Raw genomic sequence first — 16,228 nt, forward strand, 5'->3', positions numbered from 1 at the left:
GTGTTATAAAATTATAAAATTTATAATTATAACTATATTTTTCAAAAAATTTTTTGACTCAAACTAAAAAAATTATCTAACCAAATAAAAATAAGGGTAATTGCCCCCTATATTTGTGACACTCACTTGCAGACATGCTTATATTCCTCAATCATAATATGTAGTGTCCGGTATCATATCATTGCATGTAACAACAATCTTACTTCATTCATAATCATTGCCCGCGCCACATGTAAACCATTATAGTCATTGTTAGTAATTTTTTTAAATTTTTGTTGGATTTATTCTATTGATATTTTAGATGATATTGATGGTATTATACTTAAAGTTTTGGTATACTTGTATAATTTCTTTTTCTTTCCTCATTATAATTAACTACTTATCTTTAAATAAAAAATGTAATCCACTCTGATTACGGTTGATAATTTTCTTTGATATTATTGATTTGTTTTATTAAAATATTTCTAATGATACCAATAATATTATAATTAAAATTTAGTGTGATTTCACGATCCTTTTTTTTTTCTTCTCTATTTTTATTGTAACTCATGTCAGCCAAATTGCTAATTTTTTTTGAAATAACATGTTTCTATAAGATATTTTTAAATATTATAATTTCTAGTCATATCATTTATAAAACCATATTATTATTTTTCAAATTTTTTAATATCTATGTTATTTGTCTAATGCTTTTTTTTTTAAATGATGTTAATAAGCAAAAGTACACTACACCATGCGAAGATGAAATGGAAGGAGGACTTTTTGGCGTGTGTGGACGACACACAAATGTAAAACAGTAAAAGAGAGACCCAGTTAATTCAGGCAGGCAGAGTGTTTGATAGCCATACTTGTCAAGGATTGTTTTGCTTGCTGTTCATGGGGCTCTAGGTATGGGAAGGATGCTTTAGAGTCACTCCTTAGCTTCCCAGAAATTGAAACGAGTGACTTGACAATCATGGGTTGTGGTTAAGACTTCGGGCTACATGTTTTGTGCCTTCTATACAGATTGCACTTGCATGGGATCATGGCTTTAAATGCTGCCCCACATGTGGGGACAGGAGGTTCGATCAGCTGAACATGCCTTTCGCAGCTCCTGAAATGATATCTCAAAGCATCACGCAAAAGACAATCAATTGTATCAACCACCATAACCAAGCCGACGCTGAAACCAACAAGGCAACAACTGCTTTTATTGGAAAGACGGGCAAAAGCTGTGTTTGGACTGTATTTAAGAGTTTTTTTCAAAGTATTTGTGGGTTAAATGTATTTTCAATACAAACCCCTTTTTGGCAAAATCAACTTTAACTACAAAGTGAACCAGCTTTCAAGTTAGTGCGCACTATGATGAGAAAGTAGCCTGTCCATATTAGATTTTACATCAGAAATCTTATAGACTATATATAGCCTATAGCTACATGGTTTTGCGCCTTTTAGATCAACAAGGGAGATAGATGTGGCAAAGCAAAAGAAAATTGCCATCATCTCCCAACCATGAGAGGGAAAATCAAAACATACTGTACACTCCAGGTCCACAGTTTGAGCTGGCATTCCCCACATACTTCGCGGCCGCGACACTTCTTCCCTTTATTGTGCTCCCACTATTGGTTACACTATTCTGCCTCTCCTTCCACAACTCATCTTATTCTGTGATGCTTTCCAAGATGGACTATCATTTGGTGGCCGATCAGATTAACGGACCTGACATAGAAAGACTAATGAAATTGGATCTAGCTATCAGAAGGAAGGTGATATTAAAGGTTAAACTATCTATTTAAATCAATATCAAGGAAACGAAAGGAAATCTCAGAATCAATAATTCAATCAGATACACCAAGCAAAACGAAGGACTCATCAAACAACCTAAGAACACAGGTCTCTCCAAGAGCCCACTTTCCTGTGTGACAGTACATCTTTCGACAATAATAGTCATAATTCACAGAATCAACATAATTATTTAAGTTTTAAGTTTCATGATGCTGAAACTGGCAACAACAACTCAATAATAATCCATTACATCAAGGAAAACCTGTTCAAAGTATGGCATCAATTCCCTCATTTCAAGTGTTATGAAATATGGTTTTCCTAGTTATATATGTTGGATGTAGCACAAATTGGAGTAGAAAATAACTGAATTCGTCATCCATCATGTGTAAAAATGCCAAACAGGGCTTTTAATAATAACTGCAGATTTTTTTAAAAAATTATACTAATTTCTGCAAATAGTCTATTTAAGACAACAGATCCTCTGATTAATTGTAGGAGTCGAGGGAAAGAAGTGCAATTATGTGATATATATCATGCATCATGCTTAGTTGATAGATGAAAAAAAGAGTGGATTCATTACTCAACCCAAGAAGTCCAGAGCAGAAAAAGTCGGTAGCACTCACTCACCAAATTTAATTATCTTGAGGTATCCCTATCGCGATTCCAAGAAATTCTGATGCAGAGGTTCACTAAGAGAAACTGATTTGCCGCATTTACCCAAATCTGCCTCCTTTTCCATATCAAAAGCATAGTCAAAGTGCCTTTTCAGAGACTTGATGGCAAATGAAGTTTCAGGTTGGAAGTAACGGAGAAACCCTTGCTTCTCATTTGGACTGTTTGTGCTGTCGGCAATTTGGAAGTCATTTGGACATGAAAACTTCGATGAAGGTGTGCAGGTGACATCAGAAATCTTAGCAATAGCAGCACCTCTGAGAGCCCTCTTCCTTATAATAGAAGGGGTATTTTTAAAGGTCCTAGCTGAATTCCTCAATATTGATTCTGGACTGGTACTATTGACAGAGATACTTTGTGCGTACTTTGTTGGTGTGGAACAACAAAATGGACTGATTGGATGCATGACACAAGTATCCATGCTAGGAACTTCACCCGCATCCAAATTACAAACCAAAGTGCTTAGCTGTTGTGACTCATGATGCAAGCAATTCTGGCTTCTCTCCTCTGCTTGCATATGCAATTTGTGAACTTCATTCTTCTTGCCAATACCATTGGCCTTTCCAGATCCAGAAGCATTCATCTCAGCACTACACCTCAACTCCATATTTTCATATACAAAGGCTGCCTTCTCAACACTTTGACTTTCTTTTAACGTCAAGCAGTTTAGTTCTGCGGTGCAGTTGTAGGAATTGGGAGAACTAACTGTGAACAGATCCATTGTACAGCCATGTAGTGAATATGAATCCAAATTCTTCTTCAGTACACAATTCCAGTAATTTTTTATTGCATTATCACTCCTGTCATTTACCAAAAGATACAAGAATTTTTTAAACTTGATGGCAAATAAATGTATGCATATCACGATGAAATGATAGGGTAAAGTAGTGCTGGAATTTTATCTTTTGGTTTCAACTAAATTCATTTCTTTTTAAATTCTAGTGTCAGTGGTGAAAGTATTAGGAGGTGTTTGGGAGTGTGATCCAATCACGCTTTTCAAAAATTTTGAATTTTTTTTACTTCAATTTTTTTGTTTTGTTTTTGGATTGTGTTGATGTTAAATGAATTTTCAAAAATAAAATAAAAAACATTATTTTGATGCATTTCCAAGTGAAAAACACTTTGAAAAGCAACATCTATCGCTTTCTCAAACACCCTTTTAATCTATCATGCATACCTTCCAGGTAGAAACCTCGCTATCTTGGCCCACTTATTTCCATATATTTCACGGTAGTAAGTCAGAGTCATCTCCTCCTCTTTTGTCCATGGGGCTCTATTTATAGTTGGATTTAAATGGTTAAACCACCTGCAAAAACTAATTATTAGCTTTGTTGAGAACTTAAACCACCTGCAAGAACTTAACATCCTCAAAGGGACATCATGAACATTGATACACTCCATTTAAAACTTTTAGGTGAAGTAAAAATGCTTGGCCTGTTTTTGTGCTGAGCTGAGTGGATGTTTTTTCATCTTTTACCGAAGTAAACAGGCTAATATTACTACTATTATACTAGAATACTAAAAAACCGCAGAAAAAAAGTAGGAGCAAGAATCAAGCATTTTCACTTGATAAGATTTCAGTTTTAATGAACAGATGACCATGCCTCGATTACAAGAGAGTTCCTGTTTCAAGAATAATTACTTATGTATTTATTAGTGGTTACTCTGATCATCATCAAACTTCTATTGCATGTGGTGTGAATATAGATAGTTAATTTTTCACTTCCTTAGGCTTTTGCTGCAATGACTAGCACCTCTTGGTTGTCATATGAACTCTAAATGGAGGGAAATCTACATAACAAGAAACAAATCAAAAAGGTTGTCAGTTACCTGACAGAAATCCAATGCCAACTAAACATTTGGATTACTTACCTTTCTCGGCATTGCTTTCCTACTCGACCTGGTAAGGACTTTGCGATAACAGACCATTTCCTACAACCATGTTTTCCGACTAACTCCATGATGCAATCGTCTTCCTGAAATTCAAACAAAAAGAAGACCATGATCCCATATCAATAATTTCAGAGAGACAAAACACAGGTGCTTTTCCCTGGGCAACAAAACTATCAAGAATATTTTATTTTCACCTCCTTTGTCCAAGTTCCCTTGACAATTGCAGGATTCAGAACCCTGTCCCACCGGCAAAAGCACTGAGAAACTGTCCTTCCAGGAAGACACTCAGCTGTGCAAGAAACAAAAGTAATCATTTCATTTGCTTCGGATACAACTGAAGTTCTGCACATGTATATACTCACACAATGGCACATAAGAGAACATAAATAATTCAGAAGGATAGCTTTCTTCAGCAAGTACTACGTGGTAATCAGGAAACTTCACAGCAAACATTATTCACTAATCACTGCTGACTGTCTTTCTCTGTAGTCCATTGACGCCACCCATATTTGAACCATTTACCAAAAACATTCAAACATTACATCTTGTGGGTAGAAGATAAATGGTCCATGATTGACCCTAAGATGATGTGCAAGCATTAGTAGAAAGCAAGAAATATAATGGTGACACCCACCTATTTTCTTCCAATGCCTCCCATTGAACTTCCGGACTGATTCTTCCAGAAGACAATCCTGTCCATCAAACTCATTTTAGTTACAAAAGTTGGAAAGCTTCAGTTAATGAAAACTTCCATCTCACAAATAAGAATCTAAGGGTAGAATCTGTCGCTGAATATGGAACTACTTTTATTTGTTCATTCAACTCTTTCTTAAGTTCATTGCCAACTTCTAAGCAATTAATGAAAGTGAATCTGAATGAAGAAAACGTCAAACAGCATATACTAGTTGCAGAAAGGTCATACAGACTCCACAACTACTATTCTTATAATGTTCTATTCTTTCTTTAAAGTTCATCAATCTGTGGCAGGTTCTACATGAGAAGGTATATGCATAAACCATAGAACACAGAATTAGTGACAAACTACAGTTTACAATGACTGACCTCTTCCTTCGTCCATCCTCCCCTTCTTGATGATCTAGTGGGACCAGTTGTCCACCTACAGATATTGGAAAACGAATAATTAATTCATTAATTCTATGCCGAATAGAGAAAATTAAGTGATCAAAAGTATGTATTGCATGGTTACAATCTAAGGATTCCAAAGTAACAAACAGTTATGCCAAGGCCCTTAATCTAAAACTAGAACTGAACAAGAAGAGAAGATTTTCAAATTGAACAATACAGAAACCGCAGAATTTCTTCACAGTCAATTTGGAATTTAAAATTTTCTATGTAGCATGAAAATGCAATCACAGAAACATAACTTTGCAAAGAAACAAACCTTGGAGAAGCCCCAAAATAAACCGAACAAGGTGAAGCATCTATAACTTCGTTTTCCGAATCCACATTGAGCAATTCCTCCTCTGTCTTGACTCTCATGATCTCCATTGAAACGGCTTCACAATTGCAATCAGACTTTCAACCTATCACAAAACCAGATTCCATTTTCTTGTTTTACTAAACAATAAGATGGTAAATCATGTGAAAACAAAAACCCTGTTTAAGTTATCTTCTAAAGATTAATCGTATGCTATTGTTTTATAAGGCCTTTGAATCTAAAAAAAGCGAGAATCTAAAGCGCAAAGTTCTAACAATTTTCCTACATTTTCTCAGCAACCAAACAGGACATCACTTCACCAAAAATCCAATCAACAAAACCAGCTAGAAAACAAGAAGCAGTTAAAACAATATAAGAAACAACTGTGATCGGAGTCTATTTTATAAATCCCTTCATCTTCCTACACAAAAGAAAAATCTTTCATCTATAATAAAGTACTTTCCCACATTTTCTCAGTTACCAAACATAACAAAATGGGTAATCACATATAGCACCGCAAAAAAAAGTAGGAAATACATTATATAATATAGAGAAAGAACTGATAAAATAACTACCAGGGTTTGCAAAAGGAAGTGAGGAACTTACTTCTTTGAGTGAAACTCTGTAAATGAAAAACCGAGAAAAGACTGAAAGTAAAGCAAATGCAAAGTACAAGGATCACACTTGACCCTCAATTTGGTTCTGCAAAACACGTTGGTAATGAAAATGTGGAGGTGGAGAGATTGATAAATGGGCAGGAAGAAGCGGGAAAGTGAGGGGGTTTTTTTTCTTGTTACAGACGGTTTTAGCTTACGTTGGAAGTTTCATGAGGTGAGTGAGAGGATGGTCAACGTCAGCTACTCAGCTTCCGTTGGAAGCTAATGACTGGACCGTCACTGATTTCATTATGGGCCTATGAATCTATTATGGGCTTACTTTCTTATTTGTAGATCCATGAAGCCAGTTCGCAGCGGTAGGGCTTGAGCCTGTAAAATGAGAGAGGTGATGGATGTATGGAATTGAAACTCTTTGCTCTCTGTGGATCACAAATGGATAATCCCTAATCAAGTGGGCTTGAATTTATACAATATTTGTGACCTGAAATTCGTGCAGTAAAACACACAATTTTTTATAAAATATTAGTATGGGGTGTTCGGGATAATTTAATTATTTTATAAATTTTTAGTAAAATATTTTATAAGTATTTTTTTTTATCTTGATGGTTCCTTTTATAAAATATTTTATAAAAAACGTTGTCAATGTAAATTTTTTATTGATCTCATCATGCCGATTTCAAAACACGAAGGTTCTCTCCCTGCCTTCCTCTCTCTCACCCCAATACTGCAATCCGAAAACACGCTTACCTCTAAATCCACAAATTATCCTCGATTTTTTTAAGCCTTAAGATCGGTTCTAATTGATTAAAAAAAAAACCCAGGGTTTGCGGTTGGCTCTTTTCCGATCGACTATTTAACAGGATTCGAACAAAAAGAAAATTAATTAAAATCAATACAAATCCCAATGACAAGAAAAGAAATTATAATAGTAATAGTCATTTATAGAAATTCTGATAATTTCTTGTGCATAGATGGCACTGCAAGAACAATAAGATAGGCTCAAGAGGCAGCAGCAAGAGAAGTGCCAGTCAACGCTTACAAGTGTAGCGAAATCAAGGCCCAACGTGACTCAAAAAGCCTTTCCGGTAGCTGCATCGCCATCAACGAGTGCTAGCCAGGACTCCTGCTCCTGCTGCCAGATTTTCTAATGACACGGAGAGGCTTCAGCATACCAATAGTATTAGAAAAGCCCCCGCCGGAGCTCAAATCAAGCGAGTGATAGACCTGCTTCTAGAGGTAACAATTGAATTCTTAATCACTGTTGTTTTGATTCCTTTCTGAATTGTGATGGACACCGGGTTAGGTGCATAGTAAAAAATAACTTGATAGAAGGATTAGGTGAATTGAAGTTAATGTGTTATCCAAGATGATGAATGATGTTGGAGATACAGTTGACGGTCTTCGGTCTTTGTTCTGTCTCCCTTTGAGTGGATTGTGTACGGAAGTGAGAGTCTTAGACACCTGGGGCTGGGAGGATGTTGGCTGCTTGGGAAGGACTGCTAAGATGAAGAATTGTAATTAAAAATTTGGCGTGGCTTGCAGTGCAGCGAAAATAGTTAACCACAGTAGCTTTTTTTTTTTTTTTTTTTTTCAATTCGCATTCTTTTTTTTTCTTCTTCTTATGATTGATAGGTGAAATTTCTAAAAGAAAAAAAAAGAATTCAAAGGAAAAGGATCAACACACATGGCCAATTTCAAATTCATACAAAAATTCATTTTAATCTAAAAGTATGTGTTTTTTTTTTTCAATTCATGACTGACATGAAAAAGAAAAAAGAAACTTATTAGAAAACAAAGAAGACAGAAAGTTGATGGTTTTTCACATTTCAACAGCAAAAATACAAGATTTTTAAAAGAGTAAATCTTGAGTGAGAAAGAATTTTTCCCGTTTGAATATATGTTTTTGGATGAATTCCAGGGTGTTAAAAATAGATTTTTGGATCCATAAAACCCAACCCTTTTCTTTTTATCTTTTTTTGTAGTTTAAAAATTAATTTTACATGATAATTCACCTACCTTTCAATTTTAACATTCTTAAATAATATCATAAGTTTTTATTAGAATGTTAACAATTTTGTTTTATATACCAAATTCTTAATTACGTTTTTATACATGGTTTTATCATATTTATTATTTTTTAAGCCTTAAATATATATAAAATATGAACATGTTATTTTGATTTATATTTTCGAACTTGCTTGGATAATTATGAAATATTTTTTTTTAAATAGTGCTTCCCGTTAAAAAAATTCTTTCACTAAAATAATTAATAGACATTAATAATAAGGGAATTGAATTTAGATTTGATAAATACATGTTTCTTTTTTATTTGAAGTAGCTTAAATCTTTAACAAACCTTTATTTTAATTATCACTCCTTTTTATTAGAAAAGTGTGCTCTTAATAAAAAAAACAATGTCATTAATTGTTTTGAAGAACATTGGAAAATTTAACGGTGATATTAATGTTGTTTTATTGATTATTATGTATTAGCACCGTATACAAAATTTTGATATTAAATTGCTTATTAATATTGAATTGCAAAAAAAAACACTTATTCTAATTCTTTTCATTTGTTTTTATAAAAATTCAGAACCAGTGAAAAAAATATTAATGAGAACAACAAGATTTATACTATAATTTTTTTTAATGGAATTTAAATTATTTATGTTATAAAAAAATAAATAAAAATCCCATAAAATGAGATTATATATATCTTTATCTTAACTTTTAAACTCAATATTTGATTAATATTAATAGATTTTTTTTATCATTTATTAAAATATATAATTATTAATTTATAATAAAATACACATATCAACCTTTTATTTTAAAATTAAATTTTTTCTTGATGGTAAAAAATATTAACACCAGCACTTTATTTTTTTAATCGGAAATCAAACTAGTTTAGGCTGAGAATCAAGTGCACCACCAACCATGCACTATGGTGTGGTGTTCGCGGGCTTGCCCTTTGGGCAATGATAGGTTAACAACATGTTGTCAATCAATAAAGTTGACAACATCCCATGTGGATGCCAAATGGTACAAGCAAACTCTGTATTTGAGCGCGTAAAGAGCTGGAAACAGCTGAGAAAAAAACATTAGAAAATCAAAGCAATATGAGAAGAGAGACGAGTTGAACCAAAAAAAGGAGAGAGAAACGGGTCGATCTTTGCCGTCCGGCCATGACCGAATGCGAAACCATCGCCAAGTAAAAGATTCAATTGCCAAGAGTTCATTCATATAAAATCTAGACCCGCACACTGTCGATTTTGGGTGTTTTGAGACTTGAGGTTTTGGATCTAAATACTCTAAATTTGAACTTGAAAGTGATTTTTAATGTCTTATTACCATTTGGGAGGTGGAATGGTTGTTTGTTGATTATTTAAGATGAACTGGCGATGGGAGAGGCGGAAAACTAGCGGCGAACAGAGGGGGTGCCGGAAGGAGGAAGCTGCTGGGCTTTCTAAGCAAAAGTTATGACATAGTCCTTGTAGTCTCAAGATAATTAAACTCAGTGCTTATAGTTTTGATAGTTTCAGTCCCCATGGATTTTTTTTTCAAATCCCCACATCACATATTTAGAAGAAAACTAAGCACAATGGTAATTTATAGAATTAAAGAGTAGAAATAAGCTCTCATAAGTTGTTTGTAATCATAATAAATCTTTCGTATAATTGACTTGAAATTTTATAAAATTAAGAAGAGCATGAGAATTAGGAATGCAAATGAGTTTAGCCTCAGTGAGCAGCTTAATGCTTGCTTAGTTTAGGGCTTGACTCAAACTCGTTTATACGATAATTTTATACAAATTTATTTTAAAAATTCATTATAAAAATACATGTTGAATATATTTTAACTGAGATAATATTGATTGGTTAAAACTAATAATTAACATAAATTAATCGATTAGAATGAGAGATTATATCAGATTTTTTTTCTAAAATTTTTTATAATAAAATTAAGAAATTAATTAAGAAAGTTTAGGATGAACCAACTGTGACTTCGATTAAACTAAATTTTGTATAAAATAAATAATAAAGCATTAATAAAATGAATGTTAAATAAGATAAAACTTTCAACCTCGAAATAAGATACGTAAAGACATGTAAAACCCCTTATGGTGGGACTAAATGGGCAATTATTGAATTTCCTTCCCATCAATATAGATATACGTGAATCAAATTTATTGCTTTGATAGTCACATATGCTAGCAATGAATATTATTATTTGACTTCAAACTGGATACGAAACAATTAGTATAAAATACAAAAAATGCACAGTAACACAATTTGAATTTAGAGCAAACAACTTTGGATTTTATTGAATTTAAAGTTAATTTTTTGACTTTTATAATATATTGTTGTAAGAAGTTTTCAAGTGATACAAGTTACCAAAAATTATATGAAAATAAATAACAATCTCTTGCCACCGACTGGTTTTTTCAATATTACAGGAGAGAATGACAAAGCAAGATTTGTAAGGCAAAGTAAAAATATATTATTTCACAAAAATTAAAAAAAAAAGAAATTGAGAAATAAGAATAAAAAATTAAGTCAAGGGATTGTATGGACATGGACTTAGCATCAGGCAAAGGAAATTAAGAAACATATAATAATGGACCGTATGGTATCTCATTAATGAGCATGTCTTTAACTCGTTGACGCGTTGTCTGACTGGCAAATTAAGAAATTCAATTGCTTGAAGGACAAAATTGATAAAAGAAAAATGGTGAGAACGAAGCTGATACCTCCCTAATAGTTGACGGGTATGTCTGAACTTTGGTTATTGATTCTCAACACAGCCAGGTGCGCTTATACCTGCTCACGCGGAATTTTTCTTAGTCAAAGCGTGGAGGGCAAATTTGCTTACGCGGAATTCTTCTCCCAGTCGGCCACGTAGTGTTGTCAACTCAATTTATTGACAGCATATTGTGAACCAATATTTTCCCGCATTATTCCGCTATTTATTAATAACAAAATTGGAAATTTATTTAAGTTGGAGCTGATTGCATCTCGTTGGAGTTGACTTGAGTTGTAATCAAGTTTTGTTTGATTCTTCCTTTGCCCATGAATGTGTTACACACGAGTACAAGCACAAACATATTATACGTCCCTGTTTAAGCACAGAAAAAATATGTTCATGAATTCTTCCTTTTTTAAGCAAGAGAATGAGTACCATCGAAGGGTTAGCGGCAAGAACCGGCAGTAGAACCTACTACAGTTTGAATCTTTACCGTGAGATGAACACAGTTTGAATCTTTACCGGCAGTAGAACCTACTACAAGGGATTAATTAGTCTCCTGGTTCAGAAGAGGGCGCCGGAGGATACCCTAGTAAAAAAGAGAAGAAGAAGCTCTTGCACAAAAAAATCCTTTTAAGAAAAGCGAAAACAACTTTCCTCGATGATACATTAATGATTGGGAGAAGTGGCGTACCATACGGTAGTATGGTATATTCTTTTATTTTATTTTCAGGGACCCATCCCATACTGCAAGTGATCATTATGATCTGTCTCCATGCAGGTTTCGCTCATTAATTTCAACTCTAATGACTCGTACCAGTACAGTTCTACGAGCCTTGCTTGACCACTTGCGAATGCAGCGTTTGCTATATAAAGAAGAGAGATAAATTCCACTGATGGTGGTCTGCATATGCAGTACGTACAATCCTTCATGTTCTCATTCATTCATTCATTCATTCATGTGGAGTGAAATTTGCCCCGCCCTCGAGGCTATACAAGCAATCAAGTAATAATAAATCCAAAATCAGGTGGCCAATTGTTGTTTTATATTAGATATTTATGCTTTGACTTCTTCTGTAAACCAGCAAAGGATCTTACAAATATGCAACAGATATAGTCGGTGGCTACAACCAATTTATAATTAGATCGTTTCTTGTACCCTTAGGCCTTAACCTATTGTTAATTTATAGGCATTAACTCCCCATCTCACAAGTTTTTGACCTTTCTCATCTCTTAAGATTTTTGTGGAGATGGAGAACATGAACAAAAATAGCTACTGTTATTCTTTTTTCTTTTCTTCTAGTTTTTGATTTTTACCATATATAATATATATTGCAACTCTCTACATTGAAAAAAATCGGAGAAACATGGACTCTCTCTCTCGGAAAATTCCTTCGTTGGCGAAATACTTTATTATAATTTCTACATAGAAAAACACTTCTGTCAAAACTCTCAATCTTAATAAATTATACATCCTTGAAACAAAAAGAGAGAAAGTAAAAAAAAGGGCAAAGATAATAAGGTCTACAAGCTGCAAAAAGATATGTATACAACTGAACACACATATAAGGATAAATAACCAAAACTATAATCAGTTGTGAAGGGGGTTTGGCCCCCCTGGAACTGCTCTATAAGAAACTCCATAAACTGGGTCGTCGATCTCATCTTTGCTTGATCCTTCAGAAGCTTTTGCAGGGAAATGCCATGAAAGCTGAGTAAACACATCTGCCTCAGCTCTTTGCTTATTTTGATCACCTATTTTTATATGGAGGTGGCGGCAACTTGAGAGCTGGCTAATAGCAAGGATGATGATCATCAAGAAAATAAATGAGAGTCTTGGATTTGGATTAATCCTCATGGTTTTGATGAAGAGAATGTAACAGAAGAGGCGATATATATATATCAGAGAATAAGCAGCAGCTAGTTGAAATATTTGGAGCTTATGTACAAAATAGTTAGAGAAAGGGGATTTGTGAAGTCTTTTATTTTGGGAACAAGCAACCTGTGGTGAAGATACAGCCAAATCTATATCTACTCACCCACCTTCAAATTCCGGAAATGCCCTTTTCTTTTGGGAACAACCAATCGAGTCGGTGTCCACAACAAAGAAACAATAAAAAGTCATTCTCTTTTAGTTTTCTTTTTTCTTTGTTTTTTTTGTACACACACACACGTAATAAAATAACACGTGAAGAGAAAATCTATGTACGAGTTATTGTCATACCTCAAGAAGGGATCAGTGCGCTAGCTCTTTAAAGTCATTCAAATTCTACATATATAGAAACATGTTTTGTCCTTGACTCCTCTTGTAGCCATAGGTTAGATGGAGTGGGAGATCATAGAGGTTAGTTTGGTCCTTTGAAACCCACTTGAGTGCTACTTTGAAACATAGTTTTGGCGAGGAGCGTTGACATTGCATGAGTTGGATCTCTCATGTTATTGTGTTCTGATCATAGTTAGGCCGTGTTTGTAATTCATTATTGGCGAAGACTCGAGGCTCTGGAGATACTCGTGCCACATGGCCACCGTGACAAGTGGCTCACACGTTCTCTGTACTCTGATGCTTAGCTTCACCACATGTTCTTGCTTTCCAAGTTATTGGTACAAATCCTAAAAGATGTCCACCGCTTATATTAGATTTTCCGGCTGGCCGGATACCGCAACCTATTAAATATATGCTGGGATCCCGTGGCGCCCCCTCCCCTCTATGCGTTTTCGCTTCCTTTTGTCATTCGTTGATTTTTCCAACTAAGTTTTGCGATACCGATTTTTCTCCAGCTAAATATTCATTTCATATTAGCCTTTTGACAGGTCAAATTATCGATAGAATAAATTCAAGTAATTATGATGATAAGCCGATGGTGGAAGACTCATGGTGACAAAATAAATTGAGGAAATGTGCAGAGGAACGAAGCTCTCTGGTGCTGTTTGTGGCAGAAGATGATGATAGCGATTAGCTAGTCGACAACGATGAGGAGAGCATGACATCTTTGGCGTTGAATCATGGGAAACATGATTAGGTAATGAATCACACTTACTATCAAAAAAAAAAAAGGTAATGAATCACGCTTAATCCTTTCACTTTTAACATTTAATCAAATAAAGTTTTCTACTTTAAATTGGCCCAAATCAGTTCCCCTAATACCAATTATATGGAGTCTTAACCCTTTTCACCAAACTCTGACACTGACTAGCTGGCCAGATGGATGTCAATGTTATGGTATAGTAGTTTAGAGGATCTCAAATTTGTCTTCAATTAGAAATGGAGGGGTTGATTAATCTGATTTAAGGAAAGGGGACTTGATTTGACAAATGGACAAAATAAAGGGATCTCACGATAATCTTAACCCCTTGTGTACTAGAGCATTTGCATGGGGAATAAAAAATATTTGATACCCAAAGGTCAAATGCCACATCAGCTGACAGAATTTCCTCGCTATAATTTCATTTGCTGATGAATCACGAGGGACAAAGGATTCTCCTATGCATGATTCAAAAAGGCTTTAGAAATCGGGCAGAGAAACAATTAAAAAAAGTGACCGTGAAAATGCGGTTTGAAATTGTTGAGGATGGCGTACGTCTATGGTGAATCCAAGGTCGTTTTCCTGGAATTCCAAGCAGGGTGGTCGGCCGTCGGTCCACACAGACCCATCGGATTTTTCTTTTTTTATTTTGTCATCGTTGTCAAAGTGAACCCATCGTATAGATGAATATGTTCACGTTGAATATTTTACGGGGACCCAACAATAATTTGGAAAATATTCGTTTATTTTAATATTTGGAAGTTCTGCAGAAAGACTCTGTTGCAGCCCAGCCCCACAAGAGTCCTGATCTTAGAAGCATTTATTTTAACCTATAGTTACCATCAAAGCACTGCTCCTTGTCGCAGTGTATCCGTCTGAACTGGTGCAGATGGATTTGAGAAGATATGATCAGAAAACGGGTTCGAAAATATTCTGATCACTGAAAATACCAGGATTTTTGTGGTACAAATGCACTTTATGTTCGAACTTGATTAATTAGCAGGCTGTGATATTTCTCGGATGGATCTCGAAGGGAAAAAATTAAATAAAAATATTCTTATGTTTTGTTATCTTTAATTATTTCTGGTTATGTTCCTCAGGATTCAATATCCCCAGGCTTTGCTCAACAACATGCATGTCATCTATTAATGCAACATATGCCTCGTAATTAGGTGCTAATTAATGAGGCCTGAATTTAATTACATATTAGAAATATTGTGATCCCAAACAAAATCTGATTGTGATATTGAAAGGATATATTCTATGGCTCACCGTAGTTAGGTAAGTTTGGTTTGTGAATGATAAAAGACACATCTCATTCTCATCACATAGAGAAAAAAGAAGCACGCTTTCGTAACTTGTTAAGCTTGAGTTCATCCTGTAATCTTGTGCTTTGCGTGTGATGAATGCAGCAGCTTTTTTTACCATCATTCACGGCGGAAGACGCCCTTTTTATTTATTTATTTTATTTTAAAGATGTATTTTTAAGAAAATGATTTTTTATTTTAAATTAATTTTTTAAATCATAATTTTTAAAAATTAAAAAATTATATTTTCTTTGATTACTGTAAAAGATGTGATAGGGTTATTTTATTTTATTTATTTGGAGCTAATTAACTATTTCACTGTATTATATTTTTTGGATTGTGGAGGAGAATGAAGACTCCACTAAAGCCCGAGTCAAATAATTGACGATGTCAAAATCTGTGAGAGAGCTTTCCAATGTCAACATCCCAGAATATATGCAAGCTGTTCGTTTGATTACATAAATAGTCAGAAACATAATTATTGTAGTAGATGGGTAAATAATTAATTGGTAAGCTGTACTTTAAGATTTTAACCCATGTAGATTTCACATTGTTTTGCTTTGGACTCTATAGTATAGAATAGTATTTTTCAGTGTCGATCTCATAGCTAGCTGCCATGGTCCCAACATCTCCTTTCTCTGTTAAATAACTAACGATGGTCGAATTTATTAAAATCTAATTAATTAATTTCGGAATTTTAAGTGTTTCCTGGTGGATTATCGAGATAATTAAGCGAAAACTAATGGAAAGGTTAAATATTCTCGTCATTAAT

At 34.2% G+C, this 16,228-nt stretch overlaps 1 protein-coding gene across 2 annotated transcripts; it reads right to left on the bottom strand.

Annotated features, from left to right (window-relative positions):
• Window positions 1-1,249: 1,249 nt before the first annotated feature.
• LOC133701427 (transcription factor MYB3R-3-like) lies at window positions 1,250-6,603 on the bottom strand. 2 transcript variants are annotated; one of them, XM_062125338.1, is made up of 9 exons: window positions 6,374-6,603; window positions 5,732-5,873; window positions 5,392-5,446; window positions 4,964-5,021; window positions 4,524-4,618; window positions 4,309-4,412; window positions 3,614-3,742; window positions 2,392-3,236; window positions 1,250-1,698 (listed from the first exon to the last, which is right to left on the bottom strand). In XM_062125338.1, exons 2-8 carry the CDS (start codon window positions 5,836-5,838, stop codon window positions 2,417-2,419), a joined length of 1,368 nt encoding a protein of 455 aa, XP_061981322.1. In that variant the 5' UTR covers window positions 5,839-5,873; window positions 6,374-6,603; the 3' UTR covers window positions 1,250-1,698; window positions 2,392-2,416. The 2 variants fall into 2 exon arrangements, with proteins under 2 accessions (XP_061981322.1, XP_061981323.1); XM_062125339.1 differs by having other exon boundaries at window positions 1,250-1,712.
• Window positions 6,604-16,228: the final 9,625 nt, after the last annotated feature.

The sequence above is a fragment of the Populus nigra genome, chromosome 8 (assembly GCF_951802175.1).
Source record: "Populus nigra chromosome 8, ddPopNigr1.1, whole genome shotgun sequence".
In the NCBI taxonomy this organism is placed as follows: domain Eukaryota; kingdom Viridiplantae; phylum Streptophyta; class Magnoliopsida; order Malpighiales; family Salicaceae; genus Populus; species Populus nigra.

What these genes read in the sequence shown, in the direction of transcription:
- LOC133701427 (XM_062125338.1), bottom strand. Translation starts at nt 5,838, where the DNA reads ATGGAGATCATGAGAGTCAAGACAGAGGAGGAATTGCTCAATGTGGAT. An exon ending in GAGGATGGACGAAGGAAGAG is followed by an intron (nt 5,022 to 5,391) that starts GTCAGTCATTGT and finishes TTTGATGGACAG; the next exon opens with GATTGTCTTCTGGAAGAATC. An exon ending in GCGAGGTTTCTACCTGGAAG is followed by an intron (nt 3,237 to 3,613) that starts GTATGCATGATA and finishes GGTAAATGACAG; the next exon opens with GAGTGATAATGCAATAAAAA.